Source organism: Ovis canadensis, chromosome 9, assembly GCF_042477335.2.
Source record: "Ovis canadensis isolate MfBH-ARS-UI-01 breed Bighorn chromosome 9, ARS-UI_OviCan_v2, whole genome shotgun sequence".
NCBI classification, from domain to species: domain Eukaryota; kingdom Metazoa; phylum Chordata; class Mammalia; order Artiodactyla; family Bovidae; genus Ovis; species Ovis canadensis.
This window is the reverse complement of record NC_091253.1, coordinates 38090676-38115068: the sequence shown is the minus strand read 5'-3', so window position 1 is coordinate 38115068 and position 24393 is coordinate 38090676. Positions and strand designations below refer to the sequence as shown.

General features: G+C 39.2%; 1 protein-coding gene across 12 annotated transcripts in view; it reads left to right on the top strand.

The window, feature by feature from the left end:
• Positions 1–24393, top strand: part of NSMCE2 (NSE2 (MMS21) homolog, SMC5-SMC6 complex SUMO ligase) — a 233021-nt gene that overhangs the window by 67676 nt on the left and 140952 nt on the right. For all 12 annotated transcript variants that reach the window (XM_069599891.1, XM_069599888.1, XM_069599886.1 and 9 more), the window contains exon 4: positions 10743–10896. In XM_069599891.1, coding sequence (XP_069455992.1) covers positions 10743–10896 — 154 coding nt within the window. The remainder of the gene's footprint in view (positions 1–10742; positions 10897–24393) is intronic.

The window sequence follows — 24393 nt, the reverse complement described above, 5'->3', positions numbered from 1 at the left end:
TTTATGTTTTGGTGTTTTTTTTGCAAATGACTTATTACTTGCTGCTTATTTTATATTTATTTTGGACTACGAAATGATGTTAGACAAAAAGCATATTGGAACAGTTTTCTATTTAGTTCAAAATGGGTGGGAAAGCAGCGGAGACAACTCGCAACATCAACAACACGTTTGGCCCAGAAATAGCTAGCGAACATACAGTGCAGTGGTGGTTCAAGAAGTTTGGCCAAGGAGATGGAGCCTTGAAGATGAGGAGCATAGTGGCCAACCATCAGAAGGTAAAAACAACTATTGTGAGCTGTCATCGAAGCTGATCCTCTTACAACTGCGTGGAATTTGCCGAAGAACTCAGTGTTGACCATTCTACAGTCTTTTGGCCTTTGAAGCAAATTGGAAAGGTGAAAAAGCTCAATAAGTGGTACCTCATGAACTGACTGGAAATTTTTTTAAAAATCTTGTTTTGTAGTGTCTTCTCTTATTCTATGCAACAACAGTGAACCATTTCTCGATCAGATTGTGATGTGTGATGAAAGTGGGCCAGTGATGACCAGCTCAGTGGTTGAACCAAGAAGGAGCTCCAAAGCACTTCCCAAAGCTAAACTTGCACCAAAAAAGATCATGGTCACTGTTTGGTGGTATGTGGCTGGTCTGAACCCTAGTGAAACCAGTACATCTGAAAAGTATGCTTAGCAAATCGATGACATGTACTGAAAACTGCAATGCCTGCAGCTGGCATTGGTCAACAGAAAGAGCCCTATTCTCCACAACAATGCCCAACTGCGTGTCTCACAACCAGTTCTTCAAAAATTGAATGAATCATGCTATGAAGTTTTGCCTCATCCGCCATATTCACTGACCTCTTAGCAACTGGCTACTACTTCTTCAAGCATCTCATCAACTTTTTGCAGGGAAAACACTTCTGCAACCAGCAGGATGCAGAAAATGCTTTCCAAGAGTTTGTCAAATCCCGAAGCAGAGATTTTTATGCTACAGGAATAGACTAACTTATTTCTCATTGGCAAAAGTGTGTTGACTATAATGGTTCCTATTTTGATTAATAAAGATGTATTTGAGCCTAGTTACAATGATTTAAAATTCACAGTCCAAAACTGTAATTACTTTTGCATCAACCCCATTAATTTTTAATTGTATTTAATTTTAAATAATTTAGATTTTAATAACCACATGTAGCTAGTAGCTACTGTATTTGAATTCCAAAGCCCTACAGTCTTTAAATGCATTAATTCATTTAGTATTCATGACAATGCAGAGACTTTTGTAGAGTTAGAGATGAGGAGATCAGGTTTCTCAGAGGTTGCCTAAGACTTCACAGCTTGTCTGAAGCAGAGCTGGGGTTTAAATGTTAAATCCTTGGGTAATCTGGTTGCAGGGGCTCTGCTGGTACCTCCTTTGTGTCAGTGTCAATAACAGAAGTCCCGCAGGCCAGGGGTCAAGCTGACATGTCTGTGTTCTTCTTGCATGGAAGCTGAGAAAGTGAATTTCTGTTTCCTGCCCTAGTGAGGTATCACTCATAAAGTGGAAAATTCCCCAAACAAAGGAAAGGTTCCTATATTCTCAACCAGTGAGCTTGGCCACTCAGCCTCTGTATGCACTTCCCTTCCAGACTTAAACTTGCTAACAGTGCAACAATAGGAAATTGCTCCGTTCTAACATGTTGCAGCTCTCTGATAAAAGTGAAAAATATGCTCTGTCTTTCCCCCATACAACATCTTAAGTGTCTGTTTCCAAATCTAGGATATTTGGGACACACTCTTTTATGTGCCTTCTGTTCCATTATGGTCCTTTGTAACTAGTGAGCCACCAGCTGGATAAGCTACTAAGTCACTTCAGTCGTGTCCGACTCTTCGCGACCCCATAGACTGCAGCCTATCAGGCTCCTCTGTCCATGGGATTTTCCAGGCAAGAGTACTGGAGTGGGGTGCCATCGCTTTCTCCGGAGCCACCAGCTTACTTTTTGTAAAATAGGAGCAGGAAAAGAAAGGAAGAAATTAGTTAGAAACATAAATTTGTACATGTCAGACCAAGGAAGAAATATGGATACTTAGCTTTTGCTATTGATCCTGAACCCATAGTTGGTATTTTAACTCCCTTCTCTAGTACCTGTTGTATATTCTTTTTGCCCTCAATAGACTCTCAAATGATGTAGGTTTTTACCTGACTACAACAGCAGTTACTGGGGTATATGTGTTCTTGGTGATATCCTGTCTGTATGGAGTTGCTTTTGACTCTCATTATCTTTAGATAATGATGTGGCAAACCTAGGAGGTAGTCCAGGTTCCAGACACACACCTCCTTTTCCTCACTTGGTAGCAGTAATCCTATTTACCCTTGGTAGTTAAGGTTCATTGCCCCAACCAATTCTGTAACCTCAATTTTTGTCTGTCTGGTCAGTGTCATGAGAAGCTCAAAATTGCTAGGTTGCTGTTTAAGCTCCCAAAATCACTGAAGGCATTGTTGAGTCCCTGGGTAAAATCAGTCTTCTCTTGGATACTAAGACTGTTAGACCTGCAGAACTTGAGTTGCAATCATGGCAGAAAAAAAAATGCAAGTTGGTTGTTAGGTGTAAGTGAGGGAGGGGAAGATTCACAGCTAATTCAATTTTTGTCCCTTGGTTGGTGTTCTGGCTATTGGAGAAATCCTCTCATATATTATTCACTGGTTACCCGCATGCTGGGGGACATCAACCTCATGGGGTGTTGCTTCCCCAGCAGCACTGGCACTGGATCTTCAGCAGACGATCTAGCATTTTTAGGAGATCATCTCATCTTTCTGGATAATGGGGTACTTGGGAAACCCAGTATATCCCATTAGTGTCAACCCATTGCTGTCCTTTTTTTATTCTGAAATCTTGAGTGAGATACTGTAGTGATAAATAAGGCATTGAATAATTCTGTAGATTTTGACAGAGGCTTAGTGGATAGGAATGCAATTTTATTAAATTCAGAATAAATGTCTTCATATGAGAACTAACAAATGGCCACTGAAGGTGAAGGATATCTGCCTGAAATCAAGTATGTTTTCATAAAGTTCGGATGAGTTATAAAAGTTCATTTTGAGTTGGCACTTGGAGGCACATGCAAAGCAAAATTAAGTTGAAAGGAGGTTTGAATGAGTTGCAGTCATTTGTCACTGACTCAGTATGACCTTGGGCAAGACGCTTAATCACTGTAAACTGCCCATTTCTCACATCTGTCAAATTGGGATAATGATGCTTGTGCATAGAAGGCTTTGAACCACTCAGATGAAAGGTTTTGTGCAGTTGCAATGTGTTTGTTAATAACAACAGTAAAAATCCTCATCTCACTCTCCCCTCAGCCTGACCTGTGTTTATAATTGAGCAGTACATAGCAAGATTGCCTGTGAAATGATGTTCTCGGCATTTATGTTGTTGCATGCTCTCCTAGCATCTAATACATTTCCTTCACAGCACTTCTCACAGCTGATGATAGTATATTTGACTCTTTGAATAGTACTGTTTTCCTCCACTATACCCCAAATCCCAAGAGACCAACAGAGACCAGGTTAGTCTGTTTACTAAGGAATCTTCAGTGCCTAGCACAGTGCCTGCATGCAGTAGGCATTTGGTAAGTATTTATTGAATGGGTGAATAAGTAGAATAGGTAAATAATGGTTATTTCTATAAGTTCTGCTGAAGAAACAAAGAAAAGGAAAATAGAGAAGAAAATAAAGCAAACAACAACAAAGCCCGGAAGGCAAATCAGCAGTTTGGTTCCTTTACCTGTCTCCCCCCACCCCCCAACCATATTGGAGTCCTGTAACAAATATGTCATTCCTGTTGGTCATAGTCTTATAGTGGGATTAATGCCATGAGGAATGATCAGAGTAATTTTCAACAGCAGAAATGTTTAGTAACAGATATACATAGATGAGGTTGCCTCATTCAGCTGCCATCTGTGGGACAACTGTCTATTCCAATAGGACGTGTCCATTAGAACCAGACCAATGGCACTTTCCCACAGGTTTGAATTTACTCGTTTTCAAAATTTTTCTGAAAGGCTTGAAGAGGGAAAGATGTTTCCATGTCCAATAATGGTGTATTACAACACCTGGGCAAACTGAGACGTCCATTCAGTGTGTCATAATGTTCAACAAGGAAGTGTTCCTTCCCTCTTAAGTGTCTCTGTCAAGAGTCAAACTAAATAATGGCACTAGGAAACTCACTCAACTGCAAATAATTGAGTCCAACAGAGTTCAGTGCAGATTGTGCAATTGACAACAGAAACTGGCCTGAGATGAAGGGTATAATCCATGCTGGTCATCATTAGTGTGTGTGACATATGTGGTTTTGTCCTTTTTTTTTTTTTAAAGGTCTGGTACAGTATAGTAAAGTCTCTAGAAAATATAATGTGTCTCCATTGCAGTTAGGTTGTAGTCAGTGAAAGCATAGTGATTTGTAGCCTGGACATGCCTTTCAGTGAAAACTTCTGCAAGCTTTTTTGCTATATATAGGTGGAGACAGTGTTGGCCTATATAAATTTACCCAGTGCATGACCAGTTGGGTTGGTGGTGTGTCGTAAGTTTGGGCCAACCTCCATAAATGTCTCAGCAGTTATGCTAAGTGCATTATGCTGCTTGGGATCCAGCTGGGACTCTGTAAATATTGCTGAATGAATGTTCTAGGACCAGTTGAGACAGTTCTCCCTGGATTCCCAGCATGAAAGTAGGTCCCACAGCCTTAGATCATGGATTGGAACTTGGGATACTTAGCATACTGAGCAGAACACAAAGCATATTGCTTATCACCACTGTGTACCCATAATAAACTTCTCAAGGCTGTGTGATATCCAAAATATAAATCATTAGGTATATGTTCTTTTGGGAGCCAAACATCTAACAGTGGCTGTTTTGGAGAGAGTAAATCCATCTTGAGTCTTGGTTCAGTTACAAGAATGACTAATTTCATACTAGATTCTCCCATGATTCAAAAGTGTGTGAATGACTCAGTCCATTAATATCCTTCACTCCTGTGATCTTCTCTCCCAATGAAGTAATAGCTATAAGGCAGTAATGATTGGAGGAGGAGACCTTGACTTTGTCCTGTGGCAATAAAGTGGCACACTGAGTAATTGCATATGTGTACAATATTGTTTGAAAGAAATGAAGTGTGTGATCATCATATTATAAATTTTAGTTTAAAGCATGCTGAAAATAACATGTAGTTTCAGTATGGGTAAAGACCACGAGCTTTCCTTTTGTTCCTACCTTTATTTCTTTTTCTGAAACAACGAGCCTCTGTTCATAGGGACAAGCCACCAGAGATCTGACTTCATTGTTACAGTCAGCTCCTTAATTGCCTTCCCTGGCTGACGTAAGACAAATACTAAAGTCACAGGATTGTTGGGTTCCAATTAAATGTAGCTAGACTTTCTCAAGTGCTTTTGATCTCAAACTGAGCAGTTAGTTGGAGAGTCTCTGGAAGATTTGGCAACATGTGTTTTGTCTTCATTGTCTTCACTGCTCCATCATCTTGAAACAATTCATTCAACAAAAATCTGTGTATTTTGAAGTCAGCACTTTGTGCATATCTGGCTCTTGCTAAAGTCCCCAGTGACCCAGTCACTGAATCCAGTGGACACTTCTCAGTCCTTCTTTAACTTGACTTCTGTGCAGCATTTGACAGATCTTGAAACATCCTAGACTTTTGGGACATTGTCTTTTGGTTGTCCTGTTAATTCTTGCACTTTTTATTTCTTGATCCTTCAAATTTCCCCATAAATTCAGTATTCTCCAGAGTTCTTGCCTTACTCTCTCTCTCTTTTTTTTTTTTTTTTTGTTTCTGTTTATTTCCTCTCCTTGGTAATCCCATTCATTTCCAGGTTTCCATTAAAATCCATGCCCTGATTTCTCTATGTGGGTGTTCATGTCAGTCTGTGGAGTTGCAGGCCTGGGTATCCAGCTACCCTGGAGATACATATAATGATAATCACAACAATAACACCTACTCCTCACTGACTGTTCTCTGTGACAAAGAGCTCACCAGAGCTGTGTTGCTTCATCTTAACTATTCCTGTCCGCAACATCAGGAGGGAAATCCTGTTATTATTTTCTGTCTACAAGTGAGGAAACTAAGGTTAGATGCATTTAGTAACTTTTCTAATGTCATTCAGTTAGCAGAAGAGCCTCATTTTTAATCTCCAGTCTAGAGCCCAAGGTTTTCATTAATACTTGGGATTAGCATGTCAGAATGGAATCCTTTACTTTCCCCTCTCTTCCCCACACTCTCCTTTCCCTGTTATTCTCTGTCCTGTTTGAAAGGACCATATTTCATCCCTAAAGTAGATGTCTGGGGATTGCACTTGACCCCCAACGATGGTGGATCACAGTAGTACTTTGCTTTTTTGTGTCCAAAATATTGACATCTTGTTTGCATTAATAAGGTTAAGTTAGGTTTCAAATTCCTGGCTTCAGGCTGATAATGTATTGTTTGGTCTATATGTTGTTTTAAAGACCAGAAGAAAAAAAGATCTCACAGAAGTCTAGATTTGTACCTTTTCCTTAGAAACCTGTACTTGCTGTCACTTGGCAGTGGTCCCCCAGAGCTGTGGGGCGGCTTCGTCTCCCCTGGGGCTGCTGCTGGCTGCTTCTGCATGGTGCTCACCACTCCCTGTTGTCCTGAGCTTCTTGGGGGTTTCCTCAGGTCCGTGCGTGTGCAGCCCTGTGGGCAATTAGGACCCCTGGTAAAGACTCCTGTGCTTCTGCAGATGGTCTTCTCTCTCTAGTTTTTGCCCTGGTACTTGAAGTGAAGTGAAAGTTGCTCAGTCGCGTCCGACTCTTTGCGACCCCATGGAATACAGTCCATGGAATTCTCCAGGCCAGAATACTGGAGTAGGTAGCGGTCCCCTTCTCTAGGGGATTTCCCCAATCCAGGGGTTGAACCGAGGTCTTCTGCATTGTGGGTGGGTTCTTTACCAGTTGAGTCACCAGGGAAGCCCCTAGTACTTGAAGGATTTCCTCAAATGAAATCCGTTACTTGCTTTTTCTCAGTGTTTCTGATTTATGTTCCCTCACTGGTTCCTTCTCAGTCTGCAAACATGTTGAAGACTCTATGCTAAAGTTGGAAGGAAAGAATTTAAAAAAATTAATATGTTCTGTGCTCCAGAGTTAAACACAAACGTGGCATATTTAAGTCTTCATGGCATTGACGGTGTTCCTGATTTCCAGTTAAGAAGTGAGATAGACCCAAGGCCTAGAAGGATTGTCCGCAAATCCACAACTTAGGGACCCAGACCTGTCTGATCTTGGGGTCCATGTTCTTTCTCAGCCATCATGTCAACTTCACTTCAAGCTACTGTTGACCACTCTATGAATAAACAAGTGTCCTTTGCTCTCTCTTTCCCAGGATCTGCTTCCCATCTCTTTCTCCTTCCCTTGCTGCCAAACTTGATTCACTTGCTCATACAGTACCCCCTTAGTCCCTCTTCTTACCTCACTAGAGTAGAATTTGCCATCTCTGTAATTCACTAGTTCATCAGCGTCATTTGAGCAGCTGCTGTAACATAGATGGTATATTGGGCACCATGAAATGATCCTTGTCTGAGAGAAGCTTTGCAGGCTAGTAGGTTGAAACAGATAAGTAGTTCCAGTGCAGTGTACCAGTGCCTGGTAATTAAATCCAGTGGCTTCTTTTCAGCCCTTATCTTACTCGAGCTCTCCTGCATCATTTTTTCCAAAGGACAACCATCTCTTAAGGAAATTCTCTTCTTTTCTTTTCTTCTTGGACTTGCCTTAACTCCTGGTTCTCTTCTTCACTTTTTTTTTTTTTAAAGAATTCCTTTTGCATTTCTCTTCTTTTCCTTCACATGCTTTCATTTTAAATGTCTCTCCAGCTGCTTACTAGATCTTTCCACTTAGATGTTGTCCAGACGTTCAGGATTGCCCTCTCTTTCCTCAAGAAAATTTTATTTAATTAGTTGCTCATATTAAAAATCTTAAAGACATCATCAGTTTCATGTCTTCCTCTCACAAAATGACTCAGTAATTCTGCTTCAAAAATAGCAAAGAATTTGATCAAGTTGCCATCCCCTCTGCCATTAGTTAGCATAGTTCAGTAACTTCTTTTTCGTTTCCTGTCTTAATGCATCCTCTATGCTTTAACTACAGCAATCTTTTTTTTTTTTTAAGAAAGAAAATTTTCATGGTATTATCACTTTATTCATTAGAGTATTTTAATGTCTTTCCCTGCTGCCTATCAAATCAAGCCTCACTTTCATAGCCTGGCTCCCAAAGCTGTTCAGCACCTACTCCTGATCAGCTTTTCTGTTCTTCTCTCCTGTTTAGCTACACAGAGAAGCCACTCACTTGATAAGTGGGTGCTACTTAAAAACATGACCTTTTCTTTCCAGGACAATATTAAATTCCCATTCTGTTAACTACAGTGTCTGCTAAGTTTACTTCTCAGTTAGTTTCTCTCTTAAAATTCCTTTAACCCAGTGTATGAACTGAATTGTATTCTCCCAACATTCATATGCTGAAGGCCTAACCTCTAGTATCTCAGAATGTGTTTGGACACAGAGTCTTTAAAGAGATAATCAAAGGTAAAATGAGGTCATTGGGGTGCTTCCTTTTAATGTGGTGACTGGTGTCCTTTCAAGAGAAGAATATTTGGACACAGACAACATACGAGAGAAGACTGTGTCACAGGGAGAAGATGGCCTTCTACAAACCAACCCTGCTGTCACCTTGGTCTCAGATTCCTAGACTCCAGAGCTATGAGAAAATACATTTCTGTGGTTTAAGCCATCTAGTTTGTGTTACTTTGCTATGACAGTCTTACCAGACTAGTACACCCAGTGACTTAAAACTCAGGTTTTAAGTCTTGTACCCAGGCAGTTTATCCTTAGGAAAAGGATGGACTAAGGCTCTAATAGATCCCTCAGACTTCTTGGAGGTATTTTTGTGTTTGTCTTAGGAAAAGAGGGCCATCCTTACTTATTTCAGACTAGGTAACACTTACGGTCAACTTACAACTCAAAGAATGGCTTTTTTCTTTCCTCATTTGGGATTCTGTATCTCTTTATCTTGAGAATACAAACAATGCAAGAAACCATTAAAAAATAGAATTGATTCCTATTTATTGCATTGATTTAAACAGATAATGAGTTTAATATTTTCCAGGCTCTCATTTTAAGAGCTGGAGTACAGTAAGTTCTCTTTGCAGTGGATAGCTATGCCAAGTGCAGCATCAAGTTTCCAGAGAAGGTATTTGCTGCAGTGAAATTTTGTGCTTTACAGCAGTTCTCTGGAGGTTCTAGCTGTGGGGGAAGAAAGTACTCTGAATCACTAAATTTGATGTATTCAGGTTTTCCTAGTCATACTTCACATTGCTGCATTGTCAACTCCAAAATGCCTCCATCCCCTGCCCTGCACTTTTCTGCTCAGCTCCTCAGCAGTGGTTGTATTGGATTGGGGGAGATTAAGCGTGTTGAGTGGGTTAGAGACTTTGTTGGAAAGGGACATCTGCGTTTACCGATATCTGCTCAGATTAGCTCCTTTCTGATCATGAAAGATTAATAATTTCATACTAATCAAAGGCCTTGAGAAGCTTCACATGTGTGCTTTTATTTTACAAATCCAGAAAGGGAGCCCCTTATTCCTTTCTGAGAACTCATCATTTATTTTCTGTGTCTGCTCTGTGCCCTCTTCTTGCTACAGCCTTGAACTTGCCTTATCTTGTTCTCTCTAGTGTAGAGATAGAGAATAACCATGCACTGGATAGAAGTACTGTTATTTTTGTGATATTAGGCATTATTCGGTTGATTGTCTTTGTACCTTCTTGTTTCCAAACTGGGCTTTATTGTTTCTTTAGCCTGATAGGACTTATTTTAAATTTTCAATTACATATGACTTGTCGCTAAAGCCTCGCCACGTTTTTCACACCTCTCTTTGATGATGGATCCAGCACTGGTTGAGCTTCATCAGTGCAATGAGAAGACAGTTCCTATACTCCGTACTTTATATATAGATTTAGGTATTTTGATTTCATGCTTAATTTTCAGTTTTGATTTGGCGCATGCATAGCAATTAAACAAAAGAAGATTATCTAATTCTTTCCTCCATGACAGAAGATAATCAAAGCAGAGGACTTACAGATAATCTTTTGACTTTGAATGGTAAAATATGATGCTTTCAACATTTTTGCATGTTTGAAAATTTTATAATAAAATATTGGGGGAGGGGAGAATAAAGATTGAGAGGTTAGCTTTGAACAGACTAGGGACACTTACTCCAGGTGACTGCAGATGGTGGAAGTTCGGGGCTAAAGTCTCCACTCATTTTGTGAAGGAGGAGCCAGCCTCACCTGCTGGGGCCTAGGACCAGAGAAGAGGAGTGCTGGAGAGAATGCAGGACAGACTTGAGAAGAAGGAGGAGGGACTGCATAGACCTAAATGAGAAGAAGCACCGTCATGCTCAGTTTCGGGTGAAGGTGGGGGACACAGTTGCGTGGTAGTTGTCTGGACACGGCAAGTTAGCAGGGCAACGAAGGGATAGTGTAAGAAACCAAAGGGTAGATGGGGTAAATGAATTTCTCAGCTGTCCACTAGCAGTCTGTTTCTGAAACAGGGCCCTGCCTCCCTGGTTCTCTGTTGAAGGAAATTCTGTTTTCTACCTCTATATTTATATTTGAATAAAATGCAAGAAAAATACTGTTACAAGACTGTGTCATTGTTAACATTTAACTACAGTAATTTTATTGTCCTCCTCAGGTAAAAGAAGAACGTTCAGAGAAAATACCTGATCTAAAATTATTAGTGGAGAAGAAGTTTTTGGCTTTACAGAATAAGAATTCCGATGCAGACTTTCAAAATAATGAAAAATTTGTCCAATTTAAACAACAGCTGAAAGAACTAAAGAAGCAATGTAAGTCAGCATGCTTTGCTTTGGTTTGGCTTTTTTAAATTAGGGAAGTGACTGGATGAACAGTCCCAGAAAACTGATTTTTATAGAGTTTGCTTATCTGCTTGGCTTGATCTTCTTTCTGAATCGCTTTTTTATTGTTGTTGCAAATCTGTATTTTGTCTAACTTTTGGTTCAAATCAGCCTATCCATTTCTGAAAGCCAACGGTTTCCACAAAGTGCTAAGAAAATTCCCCAGCAGGTAGAGAAAGTTACACTGTTATTGTCCCACTGCTGGGAAAGAAATTGGAAAAATAAAACTAAATAGCAAAGGTAGTTTTCAAACTTTAAACTGCTGTGCCAAGCTTTAAAATAACTGTATCTTGATTCTAGTTTTGCTGTTTTACAGTAGTAGGAGCAATGTTTTCTCAAATATGAGACCAAAATCCTCTTGATCTGTTCTATCTGGGTGGTAGTATAAATTCCACGTGATTTTCTTTTTCTTTTTTTGCCTTCCTAGGAAACTTTATTATACTCAGGTTTTTAATGCACATAATTTTAATTTAAAAATGAGAGTAGAAAAATTATTAATTGTACCCCCAAAATCTTGAAGACAGTGTTGGCAGAAATATGTTTTTTATACAGTGAAGTACATGTCCTTTTTTTTTTTTCTCCCTTTTTCCCCATATAATCTACATACCAATTTTACGTAATTTTATTGTTTTTACACTAGCATCAGTTGCTGTTCTTTAGGTTTGAGGCTCTTTTATTCCTTAGAGAATTGAAGAAAGTAATTTTTTTTTAACTTTGGTTTCATATCATCTTCATTTGCATATACATGGGACAGGAATACATGATATAAGATAAATTTACTTCATGTTCATATTTGTATTTAGCAGGATTCCTATTTTTAAATAGGCCTTCTTTTAAATATAAGCATTTTCTTTAAATTGATGATGAGATCTCAAAAAATAACTGAGGAAGCAGCTTTACTTTTGTCTGTTTTACAAATAACTTAAGTTTCACAATTTGGAATGTTTTGCAATCATGATGAGACTTTTGCTTTTACTGTAAATTTAAATAGTAAGCATTTTTCCCCACATTTCAAATCTATGTGTTTTTTTGGTGGTTGTTGTTCTTCATTGAACAGCATAGCTACCAAATCTCTCTAAATTAATCTGTACTGTTTCCCCAGATGGATAACAATTCTCCAAATAGGTAATAATTTGCTAGTGCCTTTCTGCTCTAGATGCTATTAAATTGAAGTTCTTGCTTTGGTCAAAATAACCAAATTATTTTATTTTTCTTCTTGGAGACAATAATCACAAATTATGGCAGATTTAGCATCTGATCATAATTCTTGATTTTTTTTAAGATATTTTATAATGCAGATTAAAGGACAAATATTCAAAAAACAGAAATTTCTTCCCACTTTGTTATTGTTTACAAAGTTATTATTCCATAAGAGAAAACTATAAAGATCTTTAGAATCATATACTCATGTGGAAGTGCCTTCTAATTAACAGTGTATATTCAACAGAATTATAATTATTGGAATTATAGTATCATTTCTTTAATTCTCTCTAAAATGAGGAATGAGGAAGAGGTTTCCCCAGGCCAGCAGTATACATCGTTTGTCTGGATAGTTAAACCTTACTACAGAGTAAATTTATATTTAAGAAAACTTCCTTATATATGGTTTCCTTACATATGGTAACACTAGAATTAAGAGAACTTTCCTTATTATGTCTCCTAAAGTAATCTTTTTAAAAATTTTAAAATATCAAATGGTAAAACAAGCAAAATATTAATTAATATTCTTGTAAGATACTGTGTAAGATGTATATACTTTACTTGCAAAAATGTGATTTTTAGTGCATCATTGTTAGTGCTATCAGTTAAACTGGTGCCATGCCTCCTGGATTTCATTTCTTTAGATGTATGCTAGTGAGGATGCTGGTTAGCACCAGGCTTGTACAGTTTTGTGGAGCCAAGTCAAAGAGATTATAATTTATAAAGAAGCTGGTGAATCTGTTTATTTTGAGAGATGTTCTGAAGGCAAGGAATTACAATAGTAATTTTGTGGATTTTTTTTTTTTTAAGGTTGGAAAAGACAAGCCAGGGAGAGATACTTGAATCTAGTTGCCTATTTTGACAAAGGCTAAAGCATTTTTATGGTCTGCACATAGTAGAAGAGTTCTTTCAATGAAAATCACCCCACATTTTCACCAACTTTATTATTTAAGAACATAAATTGCATGGGATTACATTTTACCAAATAAGGACTTAATGAAAGAAATACCAGGAAGCTCTTAGGTGGGGGGAAATCAAGGAGACCGAAATCAGGTCTGACCTAATTTCTCAAGGCAGCTCAGCCTACAGCAGTTAATCCTGCTGCAGCTCAGCGGCTGGTTCTCAAAGTGACCGGTCTCAAGAACCCCTTACATTCTTAAATTTACTGAGGGCCAGGGACTTTCTTGGTGGTCCAGTGGTTAAGACTTTGTGCTTCAATTGCTGAGGATGCAGGTTTGATCCCTGGTTGATTAGGGAACTAAGATCCCACGTGCCATGGTGTGTGGCCAGTTTACGTGTGTGTGTGTGTGTGTGTGTGTGTGTGTGTACACCAAACAGCATATTTTTTAAAATTATTTTTTATTTAGGGCCCCCAGACAGCTTTTTAACTTTTCATGGGTTGTAGCTGTTGGCATCTAAATAGAAATCAAAACTGAGGAACTTAAAAAATATTAATGCACTTAAAAAATCAATCATAAGTCTATTACATGTTAATATAAAGAACATTATGACATATAACTAGGTATTTTCCAAACAAAGAAAAATTAGTGGGAAGAGTGGCATTATTATTACATTTTTGCAAATCTTTCGATTTCTGGCTTAATAGAATGCAGCTGGGTCTTCATATTTGCTTATGCATTTAATCTGTTGTGCATTGTTTTGATTGACGATTGACTTTTTTTTAAGTGTTTTGGTTGAACCAAAGAAAGTCCAGCTTCACACATAGGTAGTTAGACTTGCTGAAAAGGATCTTGCAGACCACCTGAAATTCTCATTTTGAAAACCACAGATTTAGGCCAAGGGTGAGTACATTTGGCCCCATTGGCCAAATCCAGCCTACACGCTTTTTCTCTATGACTTACCAGCTAAGATTTTTTTGTTTTTGTTTTTATTTTAATATTTTTCAATTGTTAGGGAGAAAAAGTCAAGAGAAGAATGTGATGTGAAAATTAAATAATTTAGATTTTAGTGTTCATAAGTAAATTTTTATTAGAATCTAGACACATTCATTTATTTACATGTTGTTTATAGGTGCTTTACATCATAATGGCAGAGTTGAGTGGTTGCATCAGAAATCATCTGACCCACAAAACTTGTTTTTACTATCTGACTCTTTCCTGAGTGGTAATTAGAAATAAGGGAAGGTATTTTTGTCATTGTTAACTTTAGATTTTTTCCTGCTGCTGCTGCTAAGTCACTTCAGTCATGTCCGACTTTGTGCGACCGCATCGATGGCAACCCACCAGCTCCTCTGTCCCTGGGATTCTCCAGGCAAGAATACTGGAGGGAGTTGCTATTTCCTTCTCCAACCCATGCATGCATGCTAAGTCGCTTCAGTCATGTCCGACTCTGTGCAACCCCATGGACAGCAGCCCACCAGGCTCCTCTGTCCACGGGATTCTCTGGGCAAGAGTACTGGAGTGGGTTGCCATTTCCTTCTCCAAGATGTTTTCCTAAGTACCATGCATTTTTCTCTGGTATATTCAGAACACCTTATGTGCCTGCTGTATATGAGTCTTTGCAGCTGGTGCTCTGAGATCAAAACAAGGCAGAGTTCCAGGACCTGGAGAAGATAATATATACAATTCTGGTAGAGCCATGAAAGCAAATATCCAAGCAAAAGCAAAGACAAAATGTCAAAAACAAATATTATACAAGTGGGCCTTAATGGAGGAAGAACAGGAATGCAGATTTTATCTGTGTTGGTTGATATAGGAGTTGCCTGGAACTGTGTGTTCAAAATGCTTCGGAGGCTAGGTTCAGGCCTTGCGAGAAAGAGTGTGCGGAAGGATTGTGGGAAAAGAAGAGAAGCAGTGCAGATATCTGGTATTTACCATCTCTAGAATATAACAGCAGCAGATGAATTATACTCATTTGAGGATATGCTTACTCTGAAGGCCACATACTTCAGTTGCACACAGTAAGGTTTTTTAGTAGTTATTTGTGTCTTGCAGATATTGCCAGGCATTCGATCCATCTTCTTTGGGCAAATCGTTTTATGTGTGGGTACCCAGTGTCCTGAGTGTTAGAGGTATTATGTCTGCCTCAACTTCCTAGGATTATTACCAAGGTTAAATGAGATAGTAGATCCTTGCAAACTCTGAAAGTTTACTTTACATTTAAGTTATTATTGAGAAAGAACTAGTAAAGCATAGTGGAAAGAATGTGACTTTAGTAGCCAGAAGACCTGAGTTTGAGTCAATAAATAAGTAAGTAGCCTGATCTCCGTACCAGTACCACCTGTTTTTCTTAGGGCTAATTCTTAGAGTCATACAAATCAAGATTGTGATTGAAGATAATTTTTATATTTGGTGGCAGTGATGATAAATGAGCCAGGAAACAATTTTCACAGAAGAGAATTCTGTTCCCCTAAATGGTAATCATGGTCTTACTAACCCAAGTTGTAAAATAAACAATATGACTTGGTTTAGGGCAGACAGAACCAGACCTAGTTGGATAAAATTATTTTAATTTACCTGAACAGTATATTCATATTGTAATATTCTCTCTTCCTTGTCTCTTTTACTTAAACAGTTTACAGTATTGCAACTCATGGTTTCCTGTGATTTTAATGCCAGGAAAACTTAATTAGAATATGCAGACGGCTCTGTATAAATGGGCTTCCCTGGTAGCTCATCTGGTAAAGAATCTGCCTGCAAAGCCAGAGACCCCGGTTCAACTCCTGGGTTGGGAAGGTCACTGGAGAAGGGATCAGCTACCCACTCCAGTATTCTTGAGGTTCCCTGGTGCTCAGATGGTAAAGAATCCGCCTGTAATGAGGGAGACCTGAGTTCGATCCCTGGGTTGGAAGGTTCCCCTGGAGAAGGGAATGCCAACTCCCTCCAGTATTCTGCCCTGGAGAATTCCATGGGGTCGCAAAGAGTCGGACACAACTTTCACTTTCTGTATAAACACTTTCTCAAGTTATCAAGTAATCTTTCTGGTGTCCCTTATTCACTTACCAATTATATAACTAGTAGGCATCAAAAGTTTTAGTATAGGTCAGCAAGGCAGAAATTGAGGGCATTTACAATAGTTCATACTTAGAAACCTTTACAATTTAAGGGCTTCACTTTGTTGTCAAAATAGAATTTACTGTGAATCTGAGAGCTTTAGTATTAAATAATAGGAAATGTAATTTTGATGGTACCTTTAAATGTTAAAAGGGTATGTCTTTTAATGCAGATTTGCTAATCTGAAGATGTTCACCACAAATTTAACAGTATACTTAGATCATATATGAGATATGCAGAATACGAGATACAGAGATAATTTAATCCATGTGTGAAACTCAGAAGTCAATTTAAGTGATACATAAATCTGGACAAAAAAATCATTATCACTTCTCATAATTAATTTTTCAGTGTGTGTGTAGGAATTCACACTATAATCTTATAAATTATATGGGTTTAGAAAATAACTATGTGCCATCACTTGAAACATGCTCATTGTAGGGCTCAAAACTGATAAAATAGGGAGTGGCCATTCACTTCACAAAAAGATTTGCTCACAGATTCTGTTAGATAGCGAGTTCCTTAAGAATACTAGAATACTTTTACTGTTCTTTGTGGGTTGCTTACCCCATCCTTCATCATCTGTTCAAAGCCACAGTATCATTCCGCATGAGCAGGGCTTCTGTATTTTGCCTTCCTCTGTATTCCTTGAGGTCTAGGTACCTGGTATGTATGGCACAGATCCTTGATGGTCACAAGAGTCTTCAGGAGAACTGCCATATACCTGAGAGCTTGTGTTTAGTTGCTCAGTCATGTCTCTTTGCAACCCCATGGACTGTAGCCCACCAGGCTCCTCTGTCCACGAAATTTCTCAGACAAGGATGCTGGAGCGGGTTGCCGTTTCCTACTCCAAGGAATCTTCCAGACCCAGGGATTGAACCGGTGTCTCCTGCATTGGCAAGCAGATTCTGGGAAGCCCACCCAACAGCTTATGCCCTACCTAAAGGAGATGCCTGTAACCTGGCCAATCCCTGCTGCTCTGAGGGAGGGTGGACACAGTGTTAACCCGATCTTCAGGTTTTGGGGAAAACCCAGAAGTTTAGCTGATCATTTTTTAGTTACTAAATTTTTTGAACCACTGTGCAAACAGAACTGTCAGTTTGTGAGCTTTGATTTTGCATTCTCATAATACCATTTTTCAGTGCCTTGTTAAGCACTTAACAGGGGACATCAGTATTAATTTGGTCAATTAACAGTAGATTATGATTTCTGCAGCAAAAGGGATGCTTTTGTTTCAAGATACTTCAAAATAAGGCCAGAGTATGCATTTCCTGCCGTTTGGGAATGTGGAGTAGGAACCCAGTGGATTCTGTTGAAAAGCAGGTGGAGATTTTATGTTGAGGGGCCAAGTAGGGGAATCCCTACACCAGTTGCAGATGAACAGGGGAGTTTTAGGGAAGATTAGCTGTTTTGAGGATTGGAAAGGTGTATATGAGTTTGAAGCCTACTGGAAGGAGAGAGGCGAGGAAGAAGAAAAGGAGGTGCTTAGAAATATGTTCCATGTGTTTAAACTACACCAGGTGTTGACCAACCTGACTTATTGCTGATCCCCTTCAACCTTTAAATCTCTTTGTTGTGCAATATAACTGTCTATCCAGACAACATATATTGCTGGCCTGCAATTAACCAAAGCCCAAGCCCCTTTAAAGTAGGAATAGTTTCTCATTCATCTCTGTGTTCCTTTTGTTCCTTATCTAGTTGGAGCTCAGGTAATATTTATAGAACAGAATTACTCAACTAGAAAAAGAGGGTCAGAATCTAGTTAAGGTAGTCTCATGGTAAAACATCTTTTCCCTTCAATATTGTGCCATCAGTAGAGAAGAGAAGAAGAGGAAGAAAATTGGCATGCATGGCTTTGGGACCTAAAATCAGCAGCAGAGGGTTAACAACTATATTACCTTTGACAGTCCTTTATTTTTTTAATTACTCAGAAAAGACAACATACATGATTCTGTGTTATAACCTGTTATATGATATGTTAGTGTAAATGTATTGTATATGTAGCAACACATAGTTTTTAACACCACAGCAGTATCATACTCAGGAATTGATGCTCACTTGCTTAGAACATTTAAGCAAACTTTAAAAGTTTAAGCTTGCTGGCTCTTCTATAGACAATTTTATCATCTCTGTGGCCCTTAGTTGATCTTCATTTTTTCTTTAATATTGATGACATCATCACTATTCATTTGCTGGATGACCACTAATTATTGGGAAATGCTAAAAGTCATAAGTTTCACAAGAGATTGACTTTTCCACAGTGGATTATATCCCTGGCCTGAGGACTCATGCTTATTGAGTGAAATTTACACCCTGTGCAAATGTTGTATTCTTTGTGTATTTGCCTCTCTCCTTCTTCCTCTTTGAGTCATTCTGTCTGATTCTTTTGTGGCTCTTTCCTCCCTTCTGCTTTCTTTGTGTTTCCCACCCAGATGGTTTCTCTTTCCCGGAGGTCTTTATTTACATCAGGGGTAGCTAAGTGCTACCATTCCCGTCTTAATGATGAAGCAGCTTCCGAGAGATTAAGTGATATGCCCAGGGTTACAAAGCTCATAAACAGTAGAACCAGATGACACGAGATGCCAAGGAGAGAGAATTAGAAAGAGATGTAGCTATCCTCTCTCTTCTGTTTCATAAAGTTATTTCCTAGGAAGTTTTACACTTTAAAGCAGATTTGGGGTTCAGTTCATTGCTCAGTTGTGTCCGACTCTTTGCAACCTCATGGACTGCAGGACACCAGGCTTCCCTGTCCATCACCAGCTCCCGGAGCTTCCTCAGATTCATGTCCATCGAGTCGGTGAAACCATCCAACCATCTCATCCTCGTCCCCTTCTCTTCCTGCTTTCAATCTTTCCCAGCATCAGGATCTCTTCTAAGGAGTCAGTTCTTCACATCAGGTGGCCAAACTGTTGGAGCTTCAGCTTCAGCTTCAGCATCAGTCCTTCCAGTGAATGTTCAGGACTGATTTCCTTTAGAGTTGACTGATTTGATCTCCTTGCAGTCCAGGGGACTCTCAAGAGCTAGTGAAACTAATTCAGATTAGATTGACTCTGTTGTGGTGGAGTTTTAATCAGGGCATTAAGCTATCAGGGAGCTCTTTGGGAGTGAAAAATTGGCTTTTCTACATGCATGTTGTAATAAGCAATAAAAGATGCCCGTATACTCCACCTTCACTCTAGAGTTTCCCCTAGTCTTTTAGGAAAATAGTATTCAGTTCAGTTCAGTTCAGTCGCTCAGTCGTGCCCAACTCTTTGCGACCCCATGAGTCGCAGCACACCAGGCCTCCCTGTCCATCACCAACTCCTAAAGTTCACCCAAACTCATGTCCATCAAGTCGGTGATGCCATCCAGCCATCTCATCCTTGGTCGTCCCCTTCTCCTCCTGCCCCCAGTCCCTCCCAGCATCAGGGTCTTTTCCAGTGAGTTAACTCTTCTCATGAGGAAGCCAAAATATTGGAGTTTCCACTTCAACATCAGTCCTTCCAATGAACACCCAGGACTGATCTCCTTTAGAATGGACTGGTTGGATCTCCTTGCAGTCCAAGGGACCCTCAAGAGTCTTCTCCAACACTACAGTTCAAAAGCATCAATTCTTCAGCGCTCAGCTTTCTTCACAGTCCAACTCTCACATCTATACATGACTACTGGAAAAACCATAGCCTTGACTAGACGGACCTTTGTTGGCAAAGTAATGTCTCTGCTTTTAAATATGCTATCTAAGTTGGTCATAACTTTCCTTCCCAAGAGTAAGTGTCTTTTAATTTCATGGCTGCAATCACCATCTGCAGTGATTTTGGAGCCCAAAAAAATAAAGTGTGACACTGTTTCTACTATTTCCTCATCTAGTTCCCATGAAGTGATGGGACCAGATGCCATGATCTTCGTTTTCTGAATGTTGAGCTTTAAGCCAACTTTTTTGCTCTCCTCTTTCACTTTCATCAGGAGGCTTTTTAGTTCCTCTTCACTTTCTGCCATAAGGGTGGTGTCATCTGCATATCTGAGGTGCTTGATATTTCTCCCGGCAATCTTGATTCCAGCTTGTGCTTCTTCCAGCCCAGCATTCTCATGATGTACTCTGCATAGAAGTTAGATAAGCAGGGTGACAGTATACAGCCTTGATGTACTCTTTTTCCTATTTGGAACCAGTCTGTTGTTCCATGCCCAGTTCTAACTGTTGCTTTCTGACCTGCATATACGTTTCTCAAGAGGCAGGTCAGGTGGTCTGGTATTCCCATCTCTTTCAGAATTTTCCACAGTTTATTGTGATCCACACAGTCAAAGGCTTTGGCATAGTCAATAAAGCAGAAATAGATGTTTTTCTGGAACTCTCTTGCTTTTTCTATGATCCAGAGGATGCTGGCAATTTGATCTCTGGTTCCTCTGCCTTTTCTAAAACCAACTTGAACATCAGGGAGTTCACGGTTCACGTATTGCTGCAGCCTGGCTTTGAGCATGTTGAGCGTCACTGTACTGATAGAAGTGGTGACCAGGCTTTGTACGATGCCTACTACAGGTGGTGCTTAATCCGTGCTAGTTGGAGTATTAATGCACAGGCATTGTTTGAGGGCTTGCCTATAAAAGGTATTCGTATACTTTATATACATTATTGTTTATTTCTCACAGTTCTACAGCAACTATACCCGTATTATAGATTAGGAAGTATGCAGAGAGGTGAGATGGCTTCCCTCAGGTCATAAGTGCTTAAATTCAAACCCAGGTTTAGGTGACACCAGAGTTCACGTTCTTTCCCTTGTATACCACATCAACTCTTGAAAACCTTTCCACTTTTTTTTTTCCTTCTCTCAATTAAAGCATTTCGTGCATCTCTTTAAAAATTGATGTGTTCTGGGACTCTCGAGTAGTGAACAGTGAACCCAGATTATGAATCTCTGTTGATGCCCTCTGGTGACACTGATGGAATCTGCTCCATCTGGCTGAGAACCTCTTGCTTAGTCACTTGTGTTTAGAGATCAGGGAGTAGGGTTCATATCAGGCCTTATATAGTATTTTATGTGTGCTGATATTGCTTTCAAAGCAGCCCCTAGAGAATCACGTTGTAGCTGAGCCCATTTTATAAAGAAGTGAGACTCAAAAGGTGAGTAATTTGGTCAAGGTCACAGAGTAAGTTACAGAGTGAAACTGAGTCCTCCTTTTGCAGATCCCATGGTTTTGGCAATACATTCAGTAAATAGTGCAGGAGAATGCCTTTTCCGGTGTGAATAGTTGCCGTGCTAGGGAGAAAGGAATAGGATGTTTATTACACCACAAGTTTAGAACAAATTCCATGAAATATACTTCAAGCATAGCAGCAGTAATCCCATGCACATCCATCATCCCTTTTAATCTTTGCAGCATCCACGTGCCGGAGAGGAATGCGTGGAAAATGCAGGTTCTGTTTTTAGCAGACTGGTTCCTGGAGGTGACATATTTACCCAGTGTCTCACTATCAGGAGGTCAGAAGGATAACAAATACATCTCTGAGGAGAGGGGAAGCTTTAGAAAGAGAGATGACTATAATTAAAGTTATTAGGAAAGAAAGGTTCAGGTATCAAGGGAGGAATGAGTCAGCAGCAAGTTTAAACAAACTGTGGACTGTGGGTGTTTCTCTCCTGGTGGCTTATTTTGAGAGAGTGTGATGTCATCCGTGCCCAGAAAGCAGCCTGACCCCAGAATAGGAGTAAGTGTCCTGGAGAGATGCACATCACGCTTAAGAATTGTCTTGTTGAGGTATTAGTTCCTGAGATTGGAAGGAGCTAGTTTGTAATTATTAGATGAATATAATGAGTATCCATTTGTAGTTGACATCTGGCTCCTACCAGCCTCTGGGGAACCACTGTTTGTTTTTTTTTTCTCCATATAGTTTTGGCTTTTCCAGCTTGCTGCATACATGGAGTCATGCAGGGTGTAGCCTTGTAAGTGGCTTTTTTCCACTAAAGCAAGAACGCATGTGAGTTTCATCCGCAGTTTGTTGCGTCGTGTTGCTATAATAGTCCGTCATATAGATGTACCATAGTTATATGCTCTTCTGTTCAGTCACCAATTCAAGGTCGTTTCAGTGGCTTCCAGCTTGGAGCCATTATGTTTAAAGCTGTTCCAAGTGTCATGTGTAGGCTTTTATGTGAATGTGAGTTTTAATTTCTCTAGGATAAATATCTAGGTGTGCAACTGCTGGCTTATGTGGTGAGTACACATTTAACTTACAAGACACTGATAGACTGTTTTCCAGCATGGTCCCATCTTATATGCCCGTGAGTATTGTATTAATAGTTGCTGTGTACCCTCACCAGTCCTTGGGTTATTTTGGTTTTGTTTTTAATTTTAGCCATTCTAGTAAGTCTGTAAGGTTAGCTCATTGTAGACTTAGTTTGTGTTTTTCTAATGACAATGATGCTGAACATGAAGTTCCTTTTTTGTGCTTAAATTTTTCATATAATGTTCATGTTTTGGTATTCGTGTATCTCCTACATTTATTATTTAGTTTATCCAAGAGTCATTTTAGACAGTTTGGGGCAGTGGTTCTCACTCAGTCTGTTCCCACACCAGCAGCCATCAGCATCACCTGGAAACTTACTGAAAATACAGATTTTTCAGATGCACTCAAGAGTAACTGAATCGGAAACTCTGGGGACGGGACTGAATTTTAACAAGCCCTCCAGGTGATCTCCTCTAAGCCAGAGTTTGAGGACCATTGGTTTGCAGTAGTGGCGCTTACCTATCACTGGATATCAGTATCAGCTGTGAACTTTAAAAGTAAAATTAGAGTCCAATTCCACCCCCCAGAAATTCAGAATTAATTAGTTGGTGTCATATGGGGCTCTAGGCATTTTTTAAAGTTCTCTGGGTGGTACTAATGTACAATCAAGGTTGAAAGTAGCTTATATACCCAAGGTTGTTTAGCTAGGCATTGTAGAGGACACGAATCTGACTTCTAATTCCAAGTCTCATGCAGCTTATTATCTAAAAGGGAAGGTCCAAAAATACGCAGCATAGGTACGGGCATATATAAATCCCTCAGCAATTACCTAATAAGTTAAATTGTACTTGGTGTCCTGGGTTTGATTGTAAACTACCTTTATATGTAATTCTATATCTGAAAGCCTCATTTTTGTATTCCATGTTGTAGTTCACATTCATTCATTCAAGCAGTGTTTATTGAGTATGCTGAGAATGTGGTCGTGAATAAACTAGACAAATCCCTAGTTTACATTCGAGCTTACATTCTGGTCTTTGGCACCTAGGTAGCCTCTACTCACTTTACAGTCTTTAAGTGGAATATAGTACACATCTTACTAGCTCTAAAACAAAGTAGTATGTTCATATGCAAAATTGATAGCTTTAATAATAATATTTTTGTTATATTCAAGTATTGTCCTGCAGAATTATTTGCCTTGTATTTGTTAATGTTTTAGTCATGAAATCTATTTTCTTGATAACTTTTTAAAGCCATGTATTTAATCATCTCCATTAATAACACTGTTAAGAGCAGAGACTGTCCAACCCATGGAAAGATCCTAGAATTTGGGATCAGAAAATATGAATTGAGATTCTGAATAATAGTTTGTGTTTTTGATCCAATAAATAGAATTTTACATTTCTGTAAAGTATAGGTAATATAATAATAATGCTTCTTAGTCCCCAGAGTTGTATAGGGATTAAACCAGATATTTTAAAATGAAAAGTGAAAGTGCTATTATAAACTGTAATACACTCCCTCAAATATTAGTGTCCTAATCTTTTTTTAACTTGCTTAAAGGCATTAACTTTAATAATTTTTATTTCAAAAGTTAAATATTTTATACTTGATTAGCAGTTGTCACACGTCCTTAAGTACAAGGAGACAAAATGTTTAGTTCTTTTGTAAAAGTGTTAAGAGATTGTAAAGAAGGATAAAATAGACTGTCAAGTAGTTAAGGAATGTTCTGTCATTGACAAGGGTGTGAACAAAAAATGTTGATAAGGTGACAGATCATTTTTCAGTACAATATTGGTTTTGGCAACCTTTTCTTGATAGGAGGCAGAGAGTGAAGTGTCGGGAACAGCCCTAGACACATAGCGAGCCATGCTGCCCCGGTGACGTGTGTTCATTATGAGCAGATGCATTGGAGCTGCCGCTGTTCATCACTGCCGTGCATGGGCCTTCACTGTGTTAGGGATTCTGTTACAGATCAGCATTTAACTGCAGAGGACCCCCTTTGTGTCTGAATCTGGCTATTAA